General features: G+C 40.1%; 1 protein-coding gene across 15 annotated transcripts in view; it reads right to left on the bottom strand.

The window, feature by feature from the left end:
• Positions 1-3,958: 3,958 nt before the first annotated feature.
• Positions 3,959-24,867, bottom strand: part of ARHGAP24 (Rho GTPase activating protein 24) — a 285,721-nt gene continuing 264,812 nt past the window's right edge. For all 15 annotated transcript variants that reach the window (XM_030010168.2, XM_030010158.2, XM_030010150.2 and 12 more), the window contains 5 exons: positions 13,984-14,116; positions 11,600-11,673; positions 10,769-10,890; positions 6,219-7,287; positions 3,959-4,696 (listed from right to left, as the gene is read on the bottom strand). In XM_030010168.2, the coding sequence (XP_029866028.1) occupies positions 4,453-4,696; positions 6,219-7,287; positions 10,769-10,890; positions 11,600-11,673; positions 13,984-14,116 (1,642 nt within the window). In that variant the 3' untranslated portion in view covers positions 3,959-4,452. The remainder of the gene's footprint in view (positions 4,697-6,218; positions 7,288-10,768; positions 10,891-11,599; positions 11,674-13,983; positions 14,117-24,867) is intronic.

Genomic DNA, 24,867 nt, shown 5'->3' with positions numbered 1-24,867 from the left:
GAAAGCAAATTTATTATTACACCTTTTTTAACTGGTAACTTGAAACTATCTTAATGTCCTCTCATAGTAGGTAACACTGTCAACTTGGCCTTACAAGACTCGTTTCATTACAGAGACTGGTGATAAAACCAGTTGTCTCTGCTAAAGCCTCAGTTTCATTCAATACCTTAACAGCAAGATTCCTGAAAAAACTACCTTCATGAGATACCCAATGATCAACAAATACACTGCATGAAATCCTTAGTTTTTTTCAGAGCCTTTGGGCTCAGTCTGCTTTGACCTTAATCTCATGAGTAAGTCTTGCCCCTTTCCACTCCACTGCATGAGGGAGCATGGCTTTATCCTTTGGTCACTTAGATCCATCAGCATGCGCCCCCAACATTGCTTCTGCCAACCAGGTCAATTCACACACAGGCTGGACATGCAAAAGGGAACAAAGCAGCAAATCGCCTGTAGATCGTGTGGAAATGGTAACATACAGCTGAGAAGTTACGAATGTTAGAAGAATAGCATTTTGTTATTTGCTTCTGAATGTGAGCAACATCGAGAATTTTGTGCTTTTAATTTGAAGAAGTAGGACAATAATAGGTGCATGAAGACAACCATTAAGGACATAAATAAACTTTACCACCACAGCCTAAATGCTGATGAAGCCTCGCAGGAGGAGAGGAAAGGGATACTTTGGATGAATCGTGATGGGAGCAGACATATGTTGTTGGTAATATTTTCTAAGTTCACTATGCCTGCTCAAGTTTCCCAGTCTGTCTAGATGATTTCTGCAGAGACAATGAGGTGAAGTCTTGTCCTCCATTGCAAAGCAAGGAATTTGGGGTATCAGTACTTAACCATATAACTGGAATTTGAACATTCTTTGAGGAACTGACAGGAATACCTTCTCAAATGTGAGGACAAGCTTCAAATCCAGACAAAGACAAGCTTCAAACAAACAGACAAATCCTACCTAACACGAGCTTCCAAAAAAGCATTCGAAGATACTTTAACAGTGTGATCCCATAAGTGTTTAAGCTGACTCCAAATGACATAGCTACAGTGAACTTGTCTGGTATTTTATTGAGCCAGCACTGAGACCTCGACCACCAGAAAGCCAACCCAAAGAATAGCTTTGTGCAGGTTCAGCTCCAGGAACAGACTACCATGGGATGAGCCGAGTGACAAGAGCAGTAAGAAGCAGGGTACAGGAATAGATGGCTGGAAGGTGACAGCAGCACCAAGAATGGTTTTAAACCCATCAAAGAATCAGAGCCAAAATGAGCTGGGCCAAACGGATAGAAACCTGAGCTGCTGCTCTGCTCCCAGAGGAACAAAGACTTTCCTAGAAGATATTGTGACTAAGGAATTTTGGTTCTGTGTCCAGTACACTAAAAAATGCTAGCTAGTTTTAGCAACTACAACTGTGTGAATGGTTTATGTTTTCTTCCAAGACTAAGTCCTAATTTCAAAGCAGGTCAAGATCCCTCTGATACATAAACAAAACAGAAATTGTGATTTCTTAGCCTGGCATCAGGCAAAAGGAGCAAGGTCTACTCCAGCCTAAGCCCTACATAAAATTCACATGGAGAACCACCTTCCCAGAGTCCCTGCAAAAAGGAAAGAATTTTTTTTTTTTCCAAGGATCATGCCCTAAAGAAATCACTGCAGTAGCATCATTTGGTCTGAGTCAAGAGTGTTTAATGGCAATCCTCAAAAAGAACAATATCAAAATGAGGAGGATCTATATACACCAAAAATGAAGATTTTTCACTGAAACAGTTTGTCTTATAAACCATCTCAGGCATGGTGAATGCAAAGACCTGAAGATAAGCAAAAAACCACTCTGAGCTGCATTCGTATAGTTTGTGGGTAGACTTGGGGGTAGACCAAGAACTAACCCTTAGAAAGCAATCACTGACCAAATAATCTGAGTTCAGAAACAGATGTGTACAAAGAAGCCTGTTCAAAGAAATAAGGAAAACATGCAGCACAAAAATCACTGGAAGCGTCCAGTCAGATCCTGTGAAGACCAAGGGTAATCAAAATTGAACACAGAATGCTAAGTACATGGACTATAAATACCTTCCCTTCTGCCATGCATATTATATAGCCTTGGGCTCTGGAGGCAGATGTGGACGTCAAATGACATTCCTATTCCTCATCAATTTTGAGCAAGTATCAGAAATAAGATTTTATCATGTAGCTGTCATTTTTGCCATTGTATCAGCTGATAACCTTGGAGCAGCACCTTTCCCCACTGCCTTGCTGGCCACCTTCTGCCATGCCTGCATGACTAAACTTTAGGTACTCATTTACACAGGTCCTTGAACTAGTCTTAGGAATTGTGTATTCCTTTAAATTTATGAGAGCAACAGAGCTTGAACGACATAGGGACTGCTTGAGGAAGAAATCAAAATGAGAAAATTGGCTTACTCTGAGTGAGAAAGCAAGACTTTCTCCACCTCAAGATACTGCTGCAGGGACTACTGTATACATCTAGTGTAAAAATATGAATTCCAGTTAAGAAAATACTTATCTCAGAGACTTTGCTGTCACATCAACAGATGTCAGATACTGCTTAAATTCAGAGTCGACTTCAAGGCCTACTGCATCAGATATCAAGGTCTCTCAATTTAAAAATTGGAATTAACATAGTAATCTGTTTGCTTTTCTCACCATTGTGGGGATATCTTGTGCTTGCTGCTAACTGATAATAAAACATGCTCCTTCCTCTTGATCTCTCCCTGTCTGACTTTTTCTGATTTACACACAGACTGGATGCGCAGTAGACATGTTCACAGTAATTAGTACAATAGGTGCCCTGACTGGGGACTCTGAACCTCACCAGACAAAAATAATGCATCCACAAGCACCATGTGTAATGCTCCGTTGTAAGTGAATATTTCTCTGAAATGTAAACCTCGTGTTTGCTTCCCAGTATAATTCCCACATTTACTTAATACTTGTCTAATATACATGCTATGACCAAGAATGTTCGAGGCTACCTTCATCACTGTTTCTCAATTGGAATAAAAAAATAATTGCAATATATTTAAGGGACACTAGAGGGAAGCCAAGACATCTCAACAACCCTCTCTAATAATACAGCTTGCAGTCCTAAACGCAAAGTTAAAAACAAAAATTCCTTAACATGGTGTAGAAAATACCAGTTATACTTACTATATGTAAAGATGCCAAACAAATTATTAATTTACAGCATGGCTTTACTGTTTGTGTTTCAATAGCACTCTGTCAGGCTCCAGGCTGTTCCCTCTAGGTGTTCCCTTGGTGATGCTGAGAGCCTGGGAACTTTCAGTTGTAACACTTGACGGTAATCTCATGAAGCATTCAGACAGTATGATAACTTGCTAATATACACTGTAAATACAGGTGGTGAATATGTTGGTGTGTTTTCCTCCTTATTTGCTGTTTGTTACACAGTTGCTCTGGACATATTTTTTTTATTATTTTTTTCAGCACTCATCACACTGACAAGGCTATCAGGATGTCCAGTTCATCCCCAATATGTGTCCCTTCACCAGTGTTACAAAAAGGACTCACTTTCAACCCAGAGTACAGAGGTAAGTCCCATGCAAATATGGTCAGCAAAACTGGTTTCTATTCCTGCTCTCAGCTGCAGTGATCGGGCACAAGGCTTCTTTAGGGTACTCCAAAAATCTCTGGTCATGTGACTGACTTCCTCTTAAGTTCCCCTTTCCCAACTTCTTACTCTGCCACCCACATGTGCTCCCAAACAAGCAGCTGTTTACCCTTTTGCCATTATCCCCAATTTTGCTGACTTGATATCCTCATTTGTTTTTTATGATATAGGTGTCCTGGTGCTATCTACCCTGGCCATCAATTCTGTTAAATTAGTACCGCTTTATTTTGTCCGTAGCATGCTGCTGTTTCTCATCCTGCTGTCTTTTTAAAAGCGACGCAAATCAGGGTTAACCATGGGCACACATACCTTAACATATCTGTTTATCTTCAGTCCCCAGCAAGAGGGGTAACAAAAACAAAACCAAAAAACATTTGATATACAAAATAAGCTGATGGTAACACAATGCCAAAAATAGCTTATTATGTTAAGTGCAAGGGAGAAAAGCCTTGATATAAAGCTTGATTGCAACAACATTTCAATTTACCAGTTTAAATACAAGACTTGCATTAAAATATTTCTTGAGATACATCTCTTGCTCTCTAAGGTGATTTTTTTTTTTAAAATTTATATACACGTATCCAGTTGTAACACTTGACAGTAGTCTCATGAAGCATTCAAGGAGTAAAACTTGATAAGTACACACTGTAGATATGAGTGGTTAATGTCTGTATGATTTCTTCCTTCAAGGGTTTATAACATTATGTTGAGTACTAGCCTCAGACAGGTGACCAGCCACCTGATACAGTATAATACCCCCAAGCCCTTCCCCAAAGTCCCACAGTCTACGCTTCCAATGCTCACTGGATCCAGATGGTATTGCCTCTTTCTGGTCTGCGAGACTCCACTGTTAGTTCTCCAAAAGTGGAGAAAAACTGCTCCATTTCCTTCTGCAACATATCATTCCTCTTCTCTGCATCTTCCTTGGCCCGTTCTGCATTACGCATTTTGATTTCTACCATTGTGAACTTCTTCCGCTCTTGATCCAGTTCTTCATGCAGGGCCATCATTTCCGTCTCCAGGGTGAGATTTCTCTGCTCCAAGCTGCAAAAACGAAATAAAAGCAGACAGCTCCTGAGCAGCACACTCCTTTCTCACTCATGCAGAAATACACACCACCAACAAATTCATACAGGCCTTTTCATTCACAAAGCTTAGATTGAATTTGAGAGGTGTATCTACAAACCCCATAAGGCTTCATCAGTGAACCATTCTCACAGGGCAATCTCTTCGGTAGCTCATTTAGAAAATGCCTAATAACAGCCACTGGCAAGGTGCACAGTAGCAAACAGCTCCATCTAATTCTCCAGGAATAGGCTAAGTATCCCTTTTACTTCTGGAAGTGTTGACACCCAGCTCCTGCTGTAGTTGCACTAGTGTCACTTACAGGGTCAGAATAATGCCCTGAATGTCTTTGTTTCACTGCTAATCTCCTTTTTTCAACTGATTTATCTGCTGTATCTATTTGCAAATACAGATTGATAGTTTAAAAAAAGCTGCCATTGACATGGTTTTTGTCTAGAAAAATGACCCCATTTCAGATCTAGCTTTCCAATCGAAAGCATTAGAAATCCTAGTGGTACTGAACACACAGTCATCATGCGTATTAAACATTATAAGAAGTGCTCTACTACGCTGCATGCTACGCTGAAATAGTGATGTAGGTGAAAGATTGCAATATTCTGTATGCTGCACTTTCGCTGGCAGCTGCTGTTACCAGTAGCTCTCTCATGTTGTGATCCAGCTATGACTTGCAGTGCCACAGGTACCAAAGCAAAGGGCTGCCGTGCAACAGAGGTGAGAACAGAAGACAAGTCCTGAACAGCTTTGCTGAAGAGCCTTTATTACAAAGAGAGCACATTCAGCTCTGCACTGCTGTGTGGACTAGTTAATGCTAAGCCCAGACTTTGAGGTTATTCACTGATCATTATCGCCATCCATCCTAGCAACCTCATTGTGTGCAAGAAGAGTCCACGCTATCTGTAGACAACGACATGGCTCTCCCTTGCCTTCTTCAACAGGTCCGAGCTGTGAAGGAAAGGCTCAGGCAAAGCAGCAATGCAGAGATAGGACCATGAACAGAGGTTAACCTCCAGATGCAGCACTCTCTCAAGTGGAACAAGGACCCTGGAAAGGAGTTCCAGCAGTCTCCGACTCCCAAAAACTACAGGTGGAATAAGCCATGGCACTGGTTTCACTGAAAGATGATGCCCAGTTGCCCTTCTCACTCAGTCTCTGGAGAACAGGCATCAACTAATTAAAACATTGTTAGAGCCTACTGATTTTGTTAACTAGATTCTACAGAAACTCACAAGGTTCTGACTATTTTTGATGCCAATAGGATAGCGTGTCACAACTGTGGCAAGCAACTGCTCTGAAACAAACCCCTTTGGATCATGATATCACAAAAGCAACATCAAAGTATGTCAACACTGAAAGACGGGAAACTCAGTGGCAAGCACCCAGTGACTGCAGCTAGTGCAGAATGCTAGCAAGACGCAAGAGGGAAAACTTCTTGGATTTACTCTGCAAGAGGCAGTCAGATGGTAGACCCAAACCGTCTTACCTTTTTATCCTTGTCTCATACTCTAGTTTTTGCTTGGCCATCTCTTGCTTCAAGCTGGACACCAGGCTGTGCAAAGCACTGTGATTGTTAGTACTGTTGGCAACAAACGTTTCACTGTTATCGCTGCTGCTGGTGGCTCGGCTGCTGTGGCCCCCCACACTCCTTCTGTCACTTTTGTTCTCATAGTCACCGGGGTTAGAGAGGTCTTCATGTGGTGGTCCATCCAGCACAGAGTCTTCAAAGTTACCCGCATAAAAGTCCTGCTCAGGGCAGGTGGTGGTAGATGAACGACAGGAGTTGGACTGCTCAGGGAGGGATATTTCACAAGAGGATGTTGACCAGGTGGCACTGTCCACACTCTGTTTGTCATCAGAGTTCACCACAGAGAACTGCTGGTGGACATTGTCATAGGTGGAAAGCCTGTTGTGCTGGCCTGACTCACTCACTAGTTCTTTCTGTTTGTTGTCCCTCAGCGTGACGTAGCCATTGGGCACCCAGCCTGGGGTGCGGCTGTTGAGAGTGTTGCTATGCCCATCTGTGCTAGAAACACCCATCCGCACACCTCCATTCTGCACGCTGTGTGTGCCCATCTTAGTCACTGGTCCTTTCAGGGACGATGTTCTCCTAGTTTGCAGGGTACAGTTTGGTAAGGTCTGGCTCTTCTCAGGGCCCTCTACAGAACTGCTGAAGGACCCGTTGGTGACTATGCCACTACCTTTATTAAAAGCAGGATTTTTTTTCACCATGAGTGGTGGGCTTCTGGTGACATCTAGTTTCTGGATGCTGTTCCTGGGGCTATTTGTCTTGCTGCCTGGCAGAGCAGTCGGAGACTCATTGTCCATACTTCCCCTTTGGGGAGACTCAGGTTTGTCCCAAGAGCAGCGCCTCATTGCTGTCTCCTTGGTGTTGTTGTTCTCTTTGTTCTGTAGCTGCCCTGCAATCGCTTTCTTTGGCATTTCATTGTTGTTGTTGCATACGTCGGGTCCCATCTGAGGGTCTGCATCCTTGGGAAACAGCTCTTCGTGTTTGCTAATCATCACTGACATGAGCTGCTGGACTACTACTGTACCTGAAAGGAGACACCAAGCATGTGGTCATTAATGGCCTGTTTTGTTTAGGGCATAAATATACTTTATCCATCAGATTCCACAAATACTTAGTAAACATTCAGCTTATACAAACATTTATGCAGTGCATCCATCTCTAACACTCAGAATGTTTAACATGCCTGAAGTGCCTCCGGCTACTGGGCCAGATCAATACCACCTCTTCCTTCCAACAAACCAAGCCAGCAGGCCTCAGACTCTCTAAGAACAGGAACTTTTGTGAAGAAGCTATTACCGTGACAGTAACTGCATCCCAGGAAGACCACAGAAGGAGATAACAAGTAGCAAAGGAAAACATCATTATAAGTGATGTGTTTCAACTCGATGTGGCGATCATTTTTAAAACCAAAGTCTTATTCTGGCACAGCACTTATATTTAGTAGTTTAACAGCAAATGGGCAGACAAGGGATTTGCATTGCTGGAACACAGAACGTTTTAGTCTTTTGGAGCAAAACAGAGCAGTAATGTGATAGAATTAACTTGATGTGAATGCCTTTAACCACTCTGTGATGAGACTATAGGCAACCAGGAAACTATGCCACATTATAGCATAGTACGCAACTAATGCAGGACCACAGCTTGCTACTTGCTGTAATAAATGGCTACCTTTCCTCTTAAAGAACAACCCCTTGGTGTGCACACCACTTGACTGCACTGTAATTTACACACTAGCATTTATAACTAGACTTGGGGTAATAAAGATGTACACCTCTACTTTGTTAAGCTCATTAAGGATTAGTAAGAATATTTCAGGAACAAGGTCAAGGTAGTTAGAATGACCACCCCATTTTTAAGCTCCTAGAGAGCTTTCAGAGGCATGCTGTGCTCTTCTAATCAGTAATTTCCCACTGTGCAATATTGTTTCACATCAACTCCTTTGTAATATTCTGGATCTTTATACCCCACCCTTTTAAAATACTACTACTAAGAGCCAATTCAATGTGTGTACTTGACAACATCTTTTTAGTGTTCTTGTTTATTTGTTTGCTAAGGCAAAAATCATACATTAGAACTGTGCAGCAGGAAAATTCACTTAGTTACTCCCATGGCACATTTAGCTGTATTCCTTCTGAGAACATTAGCTGTTATGTGCAGAATTTTACTACGAACATTGCACTGTACTCAGGCAACTTTCACCACTGCATTTGACAGGAAAAAATTGCCCCATGATTGGAATTCTGGAAAATCTCTCTTCAACCAAAAAACCTCAACTCCTCATCCCCATTATACAGGTATGGTTACCCATAGCTGCATGTTTGACTTTGAATGATTGTGCAAGAAAAGCACTCTGTATCTTCCACAAAGCAAACAGCAATGAAGAAGGGTGGCCATGAGCACTAGTCGATGTACAGTCTTTGTTAAAAGTTCCTATACGCCATCATTTTAGTGCTAGGGCTGTTGATAAGCAGACTGGCAGGCCAGAGGGTTGCTTTCAAGAACTGGAAGAACTTATTATTTTCCCTTTCCACCCAGTTTAAAAAAAAAAAAAAAATCAAACCAAAAACTTTCTTGCTCAAACTTTAAAAAAAAAAAACACCAACAACAAAACAAAACACAAAAAACCCCCCCCACTAACTTTAGGAAGCAGCCAGTTCTGGAAAAATATAAACCTAGAAAATAGTATTTTATTTAGGAATGGCTAACTCGTCTCTCCCTGTCCCAAATCTCCATTCGTCTGAAGATAAGGTATCCCATCAGTAAGCTGAAGATACACGGTAAGCTGAAGATACACGGTATCCCATCAGTAAATGTCATCCTGTGAGATACCGTTCTCATTGACTTCAGTGGTATAAATCAGCTCTGTGACATCTCTCTCCAGTTCCAGTCTATTAAACAATTTGAAGTACTTTTTGTACTACTTAATGCAAAACCATGGGAAAAAAAGCGACAGTTTGCTGTTTGACCAAGAGAAACATTCACAGCAGTTATCTACCAGGCTGCTAAGCTCTACAGAAGTGTCAGGATAAAAGAAGCTACTATTCCAGTCAGTCTGGCAGTTCTGTAGGTACAAAGACACAGGTTGAAAGTGAAGTGTTAGGCAGTATGTGCGCGTGTGCGTGCACACACAAAAAATGTAACTCCTGCGAGAGACATGACAAGACAGTTGACGAGGAAGGAAACAAAGCAAGACTCTTCTGTTTCTCTCTCAAAATACCATGGGGAGATGATGCCAGATGTGTAAACTAGGACTTCAGTGACACAGTGAAGCTTATCTCTGTCCCCCCGTATCAGATAGTCACAGTGCATTTGAGACAAGTATGCATAGAAACCAGGGGGAAGCCACAAATGCAGATTTAAAGCTGCACAGGTTTGATGATACTCATGCGCAGTCATAATAAACATGCACATAAATTGGACACTTGCTCTTGCAAACCCTTTTGAGTCAAATGCATGATCAAACCATTCTCTGTGACAATGAGAATCCAGACATTAAAGTGAAGATGATGATTAAAAACCCTTTCCACGTTAGAAGGTTTTCTGGCTTGTCTGAGCTACTGTACAGACAGCTAAACCTGGGTATTCACTGCCTTCAAACATGGTTTGGAAATGCCATGTTACTGTTCACAGCAAATAGTCATCATGTTAAGAATTAAAAGGAAGAAGGAGGAAATGTAAGACTTCAGGAAACCAAGTAAATGAACGAAGTATATGGGGAATTGTTGTATCTGGGGAAGAGAAAAAGCATCAAACTCACAGATAAAGAATAAATCCACACACTCTCAAATAAACTATGAACACTGCATTTTTGAGTTTTGGTAAAATTTTCAGTGCAGGGTCTGTGCACAGCCCTGATTTCTGAGAAAGTTAGGTAAATCCTACATATTAAGAAAAAAGCGTTTGGAGAGAGAAAAGGCATCCTGTACTTCATGGAGAATTAAAGTCACAAAGATTAAGCCTAGGAGGAAATTATAGCAGGATATTGTCATGGCTGTATTTTTGTCTTAATCACAGCAAAATGCTACAGCTGAACATTGCTGTAAATAACAGAATGCAGCTGACAATTTTATCACTGTTGTACAAGAAGGCATGTAATGTACTACTGCCTTGGGGGGGGATTCTATATGGGTCACTGCAGTATGAACCTGTACTAACTTTTTCTCAGCCTTAAGAACCGCAGGTAAAATATTAACTGCACTCCAACCACACGTGCTGAATAAGAACATGCCAAATTTGCAGCAAGTTTTGAGAGAAAAAGTTCATTTTTAGTGAAGTTGCCAGAGCAGCACAATGTCATGCAAAGTCTGTTTGCAATGCTGCACATTTCAGTCACTTTTATAGTAACCTGCAAGATTTAACCCAGAAGTTCATTCAGGTTGAAGAATTCTGTGTCTATAAAACAGATATATGGAACTTACTGCACATACTACATGGACTAGTATTTACTATTAATAAACGTAAAGACATTCCTTCTTTCTATTACAAGTTATGTACAGTAAGCTCACCCTCCATGATAGTCAGAGGATCTTCCACTTTGGGGCGAAGGATGTTGGGGCCAAAAACGGTAGCCAGATTTTGCACACTCATTTTGTTTATGCCTGAATAAGACTGGACTTCATCAAGGAATCTGTGGGGGAGAAAGAGGCCTTTAAGGAACATGTAAAAAGGAAAAAAAAAGTCAAAGCATGTGATGGTTTCTTAATATAGTTCAAGTATTCCATTCCAAATCCTCATGGAACATCTTGAAAGCTCAAGGCTATTCTCCTCAACTTCTTCAGATTTGCTTCAAAATGATACATTGATAAAAAAGATTTAAATCTCAACCTGGACTGACTACAAGATAACTCTGTTGAAGATGGTAACTTTCTCCAGCATAATTAATCAACTACTTGGCTCATAAAATATCCTCAAATTGGAACTATGTAAGACATGTTTTTTAAGATCTTAGATGTATCCATGAAACTAATCTATATACTACACGACATACACATTTTTCAAGGATACCATGCTTCAGGAGTGCACAGCCAAGGCCAATAACTGCAGTTAGAAATGGGAAAACCAGGGTCCTATAAAGAGGACAGAATATATTCACTTCTGCCTTCTAGCTTTTCTTCCTTTCATAAGCAGGCCGCACTCAGCAAGTCATAACTGTGCACCTTGATAGAGCAAATCAGTAATTAGTCATGCAGTAAACCTGTATTTTTAGTGCATTCACTTAAGTTCACCAATCCTCTGACTGTGAGTAATGCTTTTCTTTCAGGGCACATTCACAGACAGGTTTGTCTGTCAGCTCACAGTTATAAATACCATTGTGATATTCTTGCAAGAGCACTTACCTACAGATATATTTCAGCAGATTGTAATTGACAGCTGGCAGGCTCTTCACTTGCTTCACCAGTTCTTTCAGGCCCTTTAAAAGGTTTAAGAGAGGAGAAGAAAAAAAAAAAAAAAAAAAAAAAAAAAAAAGAGTGGGGAGACACAGTTTCTTAGTATTTTACCAGAGATTCAAAAAAATGTCAGCAATTCCAAAACAATAAACACATCACTGAAACTGCAGTGTTAAATGCTATATACAGGTTACCATCAGGAACAGCTTGTAGAACCCATTTTGGATGGGGAAAGCTATATTTGGCTAACAAGGATTAGCTCTGGATAAAAATAAACAAGTAAATAAATAACTTGGTTTCATCCTGTCTTTCCCTTCTCTTTCACTCTTTCTTTTTTCGACCAGCAGCTCCATTCCTCCTCCTGCTGATAACAAGGCTGAGGCTTCCAGGAACAATTCTGATTTGAACTAGTTGGCATTTTCATATGAGAATCTGTTTGGGTATTTTAGCCAGTTCTGGTCCGTACTAGATTCAGACCAATAAACAGTTATTTCAGTTTGTGCCCACCCTGGGAATGGGACAAGTAGAGTATCACACACTCATTTCTGTGTGGAATGAACAGCCCTGTGGAAACAGACCCTGGCTATGCTCCTTACCAACCAGTGCCTTTAGACCCGTTTTCAGTATGGGGTTTTGGTACTTTGCTAGTATCAGAAGAGTTTTGATTAAAGTATGTTATGAAAACAAATGCAAATCAAGACAGGTGGATCATGATAGTGCACAAGTTTGCTGATTGTGGGCTAAGAAAGGAAACAAGATGCACAGATCTCTCCCTTAACAGTGACTGCACTTTTAACTTCAGCATGGAGAAAGATCAACTGAAAATCTAGTCGGACAGCCTTATAGCTGGACTGCTAAGCCACCATAAAGAGGACTGCAGTGGCTTATCACCCATAGCACTGATTTTTCACAAACTGCCAGCACCAACTCCAGCACCAAAAGACCACTGTAATTTGAATCTTGCTTTCAAAATGAATTTAATAAAGTGCTTTGTGGCATAGTTGCAGAGGAACTATGTAAATAGACTCTGGACTAAGCCAATATAAAATGACTAAAAATTTAATCTGAAAATGAGTATCACTGCAAGTATGAACTGATGACCAACTGCGAAGCTGTCAGGTGGCTTTATGTTGAAGCTAGCAATGGTTAGACATACACAACACACACAAGCAATAGCTGCAACTTTAGCTCTGAGGATCCCCTGCCATAACTTGTGTGAAGAGCAGCTCAAATTAAACCAGCTGAGCAGCCCACTCCCACCTTTTGCAAGCAGCTGACAAGAATTTGCAAGCTGTAAAGGTCAGCAAAGAAACCAGTCTAATTTCAGTGGGTGTAAGAGATAATGACCATAGAAGACAGTTTGCCACAGATCTTTCTCCCCACCCCCCCGCCCCACCCCCCCCCCACCCCCACCCCCGGCCCCATTCCATCAGATAGGAACAACTGCCACCTCTGCTGTTGGTAGTCATCAACTGAAGGCTCAGAAAGGAGACAATCTCTCAGTTAGAAAAGAGGAGCTCCTACTCATTTTAATCAATTAGAAGATTAGGTAGGAGGGGTTCCAGTTCTAGCAGGATTTGAAATGTCGAAAAGGAATTAAACAGAAATAATCACCTTAGAAAGTTAGGGGAGTAGACTGAAATCAACAGAATGAGCCTATCTGTATTCACTTTAAAAAAAAATTATCAGGGTTGACCTCATTACCCACAAGCACACAGAACAACATAAAAACCAGCACTTAGTTTCTTATGTCTTCAGACTAATATATAGTAGGCCCATACCACTGCAGGGCACATATCATCAGTCAGAACCCTTATTTTGCTCATCTGTGTTATGCTGTTTTAAAAGAGTCTGGAAGGTGGCCCACTTCCATCTTTTTGAGGCCGCCTGATTCAATGATAAGCAATGAATACAGTCCGTAGGCCTTCAATCAAGTCAGTAAAAGTTGGCATCCTGATGCTTAGAAGGGGTCATCCTGATTTAATGGCAATGGTTGGACAGCAACTACCAAGACCCTTCCTTTTACAATTCAGAATGATAATCCATGAAAACATAAGTCTCTTCCATGCAAAATGGAAGCTATTGACCACAATGATGTTTATTTGAACTGGATTCAGTGACATGCAATAGATACAGCTAAGGTTATGCTATACACTTTTATTTAGACTTCCAAATAACCTAGGTGGCAACAATTTTCATATAAAACCAGCCTCAATTAATAGAAGTACATCTTAAATTAGGATATTAGGATTCCAGCTTCTCTCCTCCTCAAAATCAGAACAGGTTATAACATGCCAACCTTTTATTTCATCTTACTCAAATTGCCAACTCACCATTTCTTCCTCCTTGCTGAGCATTTTGGCACAGGAAAGAAAATCTTCATATTTTGCATATGGTATGACTGGTTCTGGGAGTTCCCTTAGGTATAGCTTAAGCAATGATGCTACCGTGTGCACATCTGTATTGCTGTTGGGTTAGAATACAAGAAGTCATTACTGTGAATCGGGATAATACTGAGAGATTGACAGGCTAAAAACTATTGCTTAACTTTTCCATTGTCACCCCAGATTTTACTCATCAGCAGTATACACATTTATAGATCATATCTGTAATCTGTTTGTTTTTTTTTTTTTTTTGGGGGGGGGGGTTGTCCAATAAAGAACTTAGGATACCTGCAAGCCAGAGTCTGTCAACTCTGCTGATTTATTACTATGAATAATTGCACAGAAGGCCCTGTTTACAGGCACAGGTATTGAGAAGGTCCTGGCTCTCACTGACAGGCACCTCACATCAGGCATGCAAAATCCATCTTAACTAATGCTTTTCATTTTCACCTGAGCCAGAAACCAGGCATTATATTTACACAGTGAGGATTATCCTCCTACCAGAGATGGCCCCAGCTCCCAAAGCATGACCAGCATGTCTCTGTATCACCATCTACTCTGGTATCAGTATTAAGTAAGCAAGTTTTAAAGGAGACCATATATATCACAGGTGTTCAGTTGAAACTTCCCCATCTGAATTACAGTTCTTTCCCTGACATGCATCTTTTTCCTATGGGCTCCCACAAAATGACTACTGTGCCTTTTAGCTGTACCGTTACATCAAAAAAATGGATATACTTTACACACAGAACCATAAATCCATGGGAAATGAGTTTTAGCTCTATCCTGTACCGAGTAAGCTAAGGCATTGCAAGTCACCAAACTTAGAAAATGTCTGAGTGCTAGCACCACAGGTAACGTTACAGGGCTGACAGTCAAAGAGCTGGTATGACATATGCTTTCTCCTAATTACATTTGCAGAAACTTAAGATTTTTTTGGATACAGCTAATAGGAGCCTAGGCTGTTTATCAGGCATACTAGAAGTAAGAAGATGGGGAGAAAGATCAAAATCACAAGTTCAGAGTATGCAATAAAACTTGCTTAAATGTTTCTGTGGTGTATAAAGTTACATTGTAGTAACTTAGGAGTACTTCTCTGAAAAGAAATAAATAGAAATAGATAAAAACTACAAGTTAGCATGAAGAAATCTCTTGTGTTACTTCTGACTCTATCTCTGGGTTTAGCTACTCAGGCATTTATTCAATATATCCCTTACTGGAATGTTCTACATGCTTTCCCTGGTTCAGACAAAGAGTTGTACTGCAAGCTGGTATCTTTTCCTCTGACTTCTGAAAAATCAAAAAAACAAATTATGCTAATTTCTTTCATAAGAAACAGAAAATGCACAGACATTTCTACAATATGCATTATTGTGTATTTTCTTTTTCTCTGAAGACTTCACACTTGGAACATTTTTTAAACTCAGTCTCTCAAAGGGAACCACTGGTATTTCATGCACTTAAGCTTTACTAGAGGTACATTAATCATTATTTTGGAATGATCTGTTAAAACAATAATGGCTTTTTACTAAGTTAAATCTTAACAAGAATGAAGGGAACAACCTTAGATTAATGTGGTATGGTATGGGCAATCCAAGTCAAAACAGAAGAATAGAAATGATGAAGCACTGCATGTATTTAAATGATAACCACCCCCACCCTCCTCAAAATAGATTGCCAGAAAACATTTCTATTTCAATCATTAATAATTCCCAGCCAAAATTCCAAAAAGCGTTTTCTACAGAAACTCGATAAACAAAGCACTAATGCAAATCCACATTTTAAAGGAAGGTTCAAATTCTAATCCCTTGATTGCAACCCTCTACTTGTAGACTGGCTTGGATCCAAAATGGGAATCCTGTGTTTACATCACCCTGCTCCTCAGATGCATATATAACATATGTGAGGAACAGTACTATATATAAAACTAGATATACTTGTACTATTTTATAAGATTTCAAATGCTAGCTCAGATATGGCCTCTAGCTTTGCCTTCTACCTATCCCCAATCTAGATGCAAACTAAGCGAACTGAAGCTCTTCTTGACATCCTGGCTAACAAAAATCTACAGACTGTACAACCCAAGGGCTTAAAACCCACACCCCAATAATCTCTTGGGTAGTTGCTTACATGTCTTGTTGCCATTGGTGCTAGTTTTTAGAGCACAACCATGGCATGCCATGCCCAGGCAGTTGCCACTATTCAGCCTTATTCAAGAAGCAAATTTTACAGACATCTCTCTAGTTTTCTAAGTTGTCGGTGCATCAGGAAAACAAAAAGCAAATACAGAGGGAAAGACTTTTGCTAGTCAGACTCTGAAGGACAGCAGCAGCTACAGAGAGCAGATGTGAACTGGCAGCCTTAGGACAGTGCCCTACATTGCAGCATTAGCGTGGCCAGCAGGAGCAGGGAAGTGATTGTTCTCCTGTACTCGGCACTGGTGAGGCCGCACCTCGAGTACTGTGTTCAGTTTTGGGCCTCCCAGTACAAGAAAGACATTGAGGTGCTGGAACGTGTCCAGAGAAGGGCAACCAAGTCGGTGAGGGGTCTGGAGCACAAGTCTTATGAGGAGTGGCTGAGGTAACTGGGGTTCTTTGGCCTGGAGAAAAGCAGGCTGAGGGGAGACCTTATTGCTCTCTACAACTACCTGAAAGGGGGCTGTAGTGAGGTGGGTGTTGGTCTCTTCTCCCAAGTAATGAGCAATAGGACAAGAGGAAATGGCCTCAAGTTGCGGCAGGGGAGGTTTAGATTGGATATTAGGAAAAAATTCTTTACTGAAAGGGTTGTCAGACATTGAAACAGGCTGTCTAGGGAAGTGGTTGAGTCACCATCCCTGGATGTGTTAAAAAAATGTGTAGACATGACACTTCAGGACGTGGTTTAGTGGGCATGGTGGTATTGGGTTGACGGTTGGACTTGATGATCTTAGAGGTCTTTCCCAAACTTAATGATTCTATTCTATTCTATTCTATCAGTCTGCAGACAATCTAACTCTGAATGCTCAGCATTGATGGTCTTTCTGAAGATTTTATTATTACTATTTTTATTATTTAAAAAAGGAGAATTCCCATACCTTGCTGAAGAACTGAACGACATCTTTCCAGAGACTATTTGCATAAAACTAGAGAGGCCTTCCCAGAATACAAGATTCAAACAGGTTGAGTGAGAGAAATTACTGAAGAACAATTAAAATTTAGCACACAGGTCTCCCAGTTAGGGGATTAAGCAGTTATCTTCCCTTCTTTGTACTGCCAGGATCATGCTTCATGCAATACATAAGAATAATTTTATTTTACACCAGTCCCTTGGTGTGAAGTGGAATACTTGCTGCTTGAGGGCACAGCAAATGGGGGATAAAAAGGCTGAAGAAGAGGACAAAAGCCCTGAAAACTGATGCAATTTATAAACTTCCTCCTTTCAATGTGAAGTACTGATAGACTATCACTGCGAAGGGTTAGTTGAGTGCTAAAAACTGTGGCTCTACCAAGGAAGAACTGAGAAAGAAATGGGAAGGAAGGATACCAAGGAGCGAGGGAACAGTAAGAAGTCTTGTGTTCTCAAACTAACCTCCTGAAATAAATGCTGTATACGAGTCTACAGAAAGGTGCTTTCTGAGCTGGGGTTAGAAACCCAGGTCCCAATTAGTAGATGGGGACACACTTGCAGGTTTTTTTAATTAATTTTTTTTTTATTTGCTTCTGCTGACCAAATGCTAAGGCAATACTGCAGACTGCCACAAGATGGTGGGATTGCAAAATAAGTTTTTGGAAAATGTGTTTTGTTACTTTTTTTTTTTTTCTTAAACTGTACTGGAACACTGCTTAGGACTTAATCTATCTATACAGAAACTACCATAAAGATTTTGACAGCATAAGCAAACATACATACACACACAGACATACTGCCTGCAAAGCTCTTTTAAGAATTGGATTTTTTTACTTCTCTTTAGCAAGAGTTAGACAAAAGCTAGAAACTTTCTTCATTCAATGTAAATATTGGTATAAAAATGTCAATATTTTTATAATAATGTAACTAAAAGAGTGTTTCATATAATGAGATCTGTTTAGACCTTGCAGTCTAGTATTATTTTTTTCACCTTTTGTTTTAAAATACAGAGGAAAACTTAAAAATGGCAGACTCAGTTTTAATCCATCTGTATTTTAGGTGTTTCAATCCACAAATACCATTAAGTGCATTTCAGCCACAGAGGACAGCTGTGAGTTTCAAAGCAGTGCTGAACTGCAAGCTCTCTTGAGGATCGGGAGCATTTATTTCCCTTTCCAGTCTGCAGTGTTCTATCCAGTCTGCAGTGTTCTATCCACAGTCTGCAGTGTTCTACCCACAGTCTAAGTCAACCAACAGCATTTATGTATCTGCCTTAAGGCCATTTGTGTAGTTTGCAAGAGGTGGATCTTTCCAGGGCCTGTAGAGGACCTTTTCCTCCTGGACTTTTTCCAGCTACAGCTGATCAGTTTAAGACAAGGCAGTATTTCTCCCTTCAAACCTGGCCTTGCTTATATTCTAGGACCATTACAGCTACAGAAGCTTAATGATTATACCTAACTTGGTATTTCTTTTGCTATCTGACAGTGTAATATCAAAGTGTTCCATGATTACACATGCATAATTAACATGATTAAAAGTGTTCATTAACAAGTATTAAAATAGAGTATGTCAATTCCAGCTGAAAATCCTCTGTTATCTAAATTGGAAGGACCCTCATTAATTGAGGCAGACTTTCTCCAAGTGCACAATGAATAATTACAAGCTTGAAATAGGAATGACAAAGCACGAAGCAGAATATTGAATGCAACACAAAAAGCAACAGCAAGCTGAGAAACAGTCTGTTTCAGCATGTCATGCTGGAAAGTCTGAGAAAGATTACTTACCTCACTAAAACATTAATACTGCTTTACTATTGATATGTTTCCAAAGGAGCATCCCCCACTTCACCACTGTCCATGCAAAGGCATTACAAATGCAAATGCACCACAGCCTCTCCTTAGTCATCAGACTACACATATTCAAAGCCCCATTCATCTGAACTTTGTCATTAATATCCCTCACGAGGGCATTGCTGTTTTGACAGCACTTTCCTTTGTGATACCACAGACACTGTGCAAGTGGCTGTCAGACTGATTAAACTGCCTGGAGTTTTTCACCCTCTCTACCATAAACAAAAGTTACTGAAGCCCAGCAGGTCACCAGAAATCCACGCATAACCCTCACACTTGGACAAGCAGACAGCATGTTCAGAGAGCTTGGAGTCAGCGCTTCAGAGCACAAAGCCAACAAGCTCCTCATAAACTCTCAGAGAGGAAATATTAACAGGGCAAGGTCACATTACAAAAAGATTAATGCTGTGCCAAGAATAGCTCTAGATCACGATGACACATAAACAGTCTGCATAAAGAACAAACAGTAGGGAACAACAAGCTGTGAGGCTATAATTCAATTTAGGAGTTCTAGTAATAAAACAAACAACAATAGTACAGTTCAAACAGTTTGCGTATCAATACCTCCCAGAATTACTAGAATTACAGCTCCATCATTTCAGATGTATCACAGATCACAATCCTGGAAACAGAGAGTCCCCCTCACCAACATATCCTGTACCCACCACAACATTTGCTGACAGTGTCCCTGTTTAGCTGCATTCAAGTCTGTAAAGCAGCATTCAGACCAGTATAGATGTTTTCCTGACATGGGAGGATGAGTTCCTAACTGGCTGCCCAGTGTGTAACTGCTGCCAGTATGCACACAGCTGAAGTGAGATGCTAGAGCCCATGATAAAAACCAGTGATGAAACACTGAGTAAGCAACATCAAGGGAATATTACAAATGTGCATAACTACATATAGGAGAATCAAAGCATTGTTACTGCTGAGAAGCCAGTACCCAGACGCTAGAAGGGCAAAGCCTGTGTTCAGTAATGTTATGGTGAATCAGGAGTGGTTCGACTGATTTTGGGAGTTGGGCTTTGGTCCAGAAATTCAAAGGTGAGGGCAAATGCATAGCATAACTGGTTGAATGTCCTATGTGATTTTTGTTCCCCTGTGTAGGTATCTTCAAAGCATTGCTCTCTATATCATTTTCCTATATAACACGTATCTAGTACAAGCAGTACCATGCCTAATGTAAGTACCAGCTAAAATTTTGCCTACAACTTGTGAAACGTATTGTTTTACCATTTTAAGCCCTGAGCTGTCTGTCCTCCTCCCCTTGCTGTTGCAAGAGCCTGGCTCTACTTTAAGTTAACACTGATCTCAGTTCTTGTTTTTCTGTTCAGACAGAGGAAAAAAAACCAAACACGTAGTCTGCTCCTTTGTGCTTGTGCTCATCATTTTTACAATCCATGCTACCTTGCAGGGACCCAATCAGGGGAGTAAGTGCCACAAGGAATACTGAAGACTGACAGACTCATATTTCCAAGTTAGACATCCACTTCAGTAATTTTAAGAGCAGCTAATTCATTCAGGTTAGAGAGTGCTGCTTTAATAGCAGCAATGAAGACAACAATTTAGGACAGACAAATGAAAAGACAAACTCTATGGAAGGACATTAAAATACAGATCCTTAAAGAGAGACACAAATGCTTTCAGGTAAGGTGGGCAGAGGCCTAAGAAACAAATGGGTTCCCATCAGGGAAAAAAAAAATCAGCCAGCTCCAGTGAATATGCTGCTGAATTATTTTATCATTTGATAGGTTGTTCAGAAAGGCTGTTAAGTTTCTGCAAGATTTTGCAGGGATTGCAAGCATATATAAAACATGAAAACACACCACAAATAAACTACCTGTTCTTGTTTACTGGAAGAGAAAGCCACAAGTCTTGCAACCCTAAGTAAGGATGCTTTAAAAACCACACTCTCAGACTTTCCACACAGTAACAAAATGTCATCCTTTCTTAAAGGTGACCATGGCCATCTAAGAAGTCATTTGTCATTGGCAAGTGAAATACATGACTGCCTTTTTTTTTTTTTTTTTCTAAGTCACAGCTGATACCAACTCCATTTCTGAAACCGAAATTCATGCGAAGTAACTACAAATGTTCATTCACTGCCAATAACTAAAACCACACTCTCCTACAGCAGGACACCAATTAAACTGATTTAGTGATGCTTGCATCACACTAGAAATGTGTCTCCTAACGTGTACTTAATTCCTAGACTAGGTTAGAAAGAGAGGTGGAATGAGAAAGGACATGGAATTGGCTCCAGAGGCATAACTGATGAGCAGATTGTGAGGATCGGGGAAGGAAGCCTGGAACATGCAGAAGTGAACAGGAATCTTCACAGGCCTAAGGCCATTTTTGTTTGGCAGGAACCAACTTTCTAGTGGAGACTTCATTTCACATAAAAATGTTTTGTTTAGGGATTACTGCACTTTCCCACTAGGAAGGAAATAAAGCCCCTTCCTTGTGAGGACTATCTGCTTCTAAAAAAAATTCTTATGTACAGGCTTGTATTTGGAAAATAAAAGAACAATTTTCATAACCAGTAATTTCCAAGTCAATGTCTAGCTGCAGTCTGTACAGTGCCAGTGCAGGCTGCAGCCCCACTGAGACAGGTCCAATTTCTTGCATTCACCAAAATTTTAAAACATTCTTTGTCTCTGGAGCAGAGTAAGAATTGTGCATGTGCTCATTCTCACCTTGAGGATATTACATTAGTACCATCCTCATCATTGTCTTATTTTGCTTCAACAAACCCAGTGATTAAATGCACAGGAACATACCAGTTCTATATTCTGGATTATGTGGCTCTGGTAAGTAATAGTTAGCATTTGACAGCTATCACATACTGCCACTTACATACCGTCTTCTCAGCTGAATGCTAAGTAATGTTGTCCTATAATGTGCTGCATTCTTCTTTAAAGAGAATATAAGTACGAGAACCCATAAGAGAATGTAATAGAGATTTTGTTTTGCTAAATACGCATTTATGTGCTTTCCTTCTCTCTTGTGCACATACACAAATGCAGGCAGGTGACCTATGTAACTTTAAACTCTTCTGAACTACTGGACTATACATCAGTGATAGTAGTTATGAAAATCCAAGCCACATACATCAATCACATAAGTATTAATATTTGTTTCAGTGACATTTCAAATATTTTTTTCTCCCTGAGCAATCTTAACTCTCATGTCATCTGGTAGTAATTGTGATGAACAGTAGATGGAAAGAGGTAATATAAAAAGAGAAATCCAATTTTGTACACCTTTGAGGTAAAAATTGTAGAACCAACCCTTATGTTCTTTTCCTTATGCAGTGCCATATTCGCTATGCTAATTTTACAGAACAAACAGTCATAATCCACTTTGTATTATTGCACGATACAATGTATGATTTGTAAAGGAGTTGAGGGACTTTAAATTTAAAATGTAAGCCACACAAGCAGAGAGAAGCAAATACCCCAAGGGCAAGCAAAATGGATTCCCCGGAGGGGACAATTTTACACAGAGGTGAAGCTGTACTGGAAATACCAAGGATATTTCAAATAGTAGCAAGCATGAGTGATTGCCTAATTGCACTGTTAGTTCCTTAAAGCAGATTTCACAGTATGTGCAAATACATACAGAGGGAGTGAGGTATTTATTGATTTTTGGTTTTAAACTGACATAGAATTTTCAGTTGGTTTTTTTTTTTTCATCACACAAAAGGCCTCAGCAGTTTTCAGTTGTAGCAGCTGTACCTCCCCTTTCCAAGGCTGTGAGAAATGCTGATGTTCCAATTTTCATACTAGGAGGGCTGGGGTGTTGAGTGTTTAAGATCAGATACTGGGTTTTCTCATTCTGTGAGTATGAGAAATTTCAAATACTGGTTCCATTCTCATACACATAGCTCACAATTCTTCAGCAACATCTTATCCAACTATAAGATCAAGATCAAATTAATACATGAAGGTTTTTGCCACTCTCCAACTTGTCTTGCATTCACTCTCTGTTTTTATAACCCTCAGTATCGGAACATCCAGCTGCTAACTCATGTGAGAGCTACCATTTTTCAAACACGTTTTATGTTTCAAAACATGGCTGCATTTTCTTTTGAGCAAAGCTATTTTACTACTTCTTTCAAATGTGCCACATTTTTTGTGCTTGCATTTGTTCTGTGGTCTTCTTTGCCAAAGGGGTGCAGATAGGAATGTGAAAGGGAAGGAGGGCAGGGTCTCCAGAGAACTGTGGACAGCTGCTGAACTCTGGGCAAAAGAGCAGATCTGTGCCTTTGAACATCATCTCCCAACAACTGTAAGGTGTTTTAAGATGGTACAACCATCTTAAAACAGAGATGACATTTTAAAGGAATACTAATCATGGCTGTACGATCTTACCTTTGTTTTTGCTTTTAATTCTACAAGTTACATATTTTACTGAATTAGCTAAGAAAGCATAAAGAGAAGAAGGATTAGTTAATAATAATTTCTCATACAAACATACACAAGCCTACACACACATTTCAAAGCATCTTCACTTGTTCTAAAGTCTTTGTTTGACTTAGGTGCACTTATACACAGAAAAAATGTCAGTATGATGAAAAATGGCAAACTCCTCAAACATCAGCTCTTTGTATTAGTTCCAACACTGATGACAGTAGCTAGTCTTTCTCCCAGTCAAGAGCCAGTGACCCAGCACCACTACGGAAGCATGACCTGGATTCCACTGTGTTTTGTGCCTCATCAACAAAACCATCAGCTCAGCTCTAACTGCAAAAATCTTTATTATTATTGATGTGTAAGAGCAGGCAAAATGTAAATTAATAAACAGAACCTAGGTAGATTTTGCACTACTGGACTTTTGACTAATAGTAACATATAATTACAGATTAAACACAGTGGATCTGGAGGTTCATGAGAGAAAGTAAGCATGGACCCCTAACATATATTTTTTTTCTTTTCTCTACAGCAACTTTTCATATTGTAGCCACTTTCCAAGAGCTCAACTTGCTAAACAGGTTGCATCAAACCTGGAGACCATGCTGCTGTTGAGCAAAATGAAAAAGTTACCCCAAAAAAGGTAATCACATAGGCACTCTATAAACACTGTGAAATGAACTTCACCTCAAAAGTTTACAAATGGAACAAAAGGTTGGAGGAAAAAAGTAGATGCCCAATGGAAACAATAGCAGAGATCAGAACAGAATTTATGTCTGCTTGACTTCTAGACCATTGCTATACTTCAGTCACACCTCTCCAAACTCAAATGTGAAAAAGTAAACAGAAAAAGTACCCTTCACAATGAGACACGCAGACATACAAGGTCAGTGTTCTATAAATTCTCAGCTTCAGAAGCAGAACTGCAGGACCAGTGATTTATAGGCAACTCCTGCTGATGTTTCTAATTGCTATAGTAGAGATTATGTGCCTTCTTCACAGCAGTAGCATGTAAAAATCTCTTCTCCATTTCATCTGCTAAAGCTCAGCTAGCATGCCTGTTCCTGGGGCTCATTAGTGTGTACTACAGATGTTGCTAGATAACCTTGAAAAAAAAAAAAAAAAAAAAAAAAATGCAGCTGAGCCCTGGTCTCATTTGTTTTGAATAGATAGAACTTGTGCACCTCTTTCAAGCTGTACCTGTCAGTGGGGTGTTCAGTACACCATCTTCCTGGAGTTTGGGGATGACTTGTTTTCTTAAACATTTCCTCCACAATTATTTGGCTTACAGGCACGGAAAAAAGAACCTTTTGTTTCTGCCATTCACATACCTGTATCTCTGGTAGAGGTTGTACCACAGACATGACCAGTAATATTTGTCTTAATGTCCAAGTAAGGAAAACATACCCAATGGATGCTTCTTTACCATTTTTAAATGAGTTATGCAGTATTTGAACATTCAGTGA

This window comes from Aquila chrysaetos, chromosome 1 (genome assembly GCF_900496995.4).
Source record: "Aquila chrysaetos chrysaetos chromosome 1, bAquChr1.4, whole genome shotgun sequence".
Lineage (NCBI taxonomy): Eukaryota > Metazoa > Chordata > Aves > Accipitriformes > Accipitridae > Aquila > Aquila chrysaetos.
Note: the sequence above shows the minus strand (reverse complement) of the source record. Positions and strands in the feature narration are given on the sequence as shown.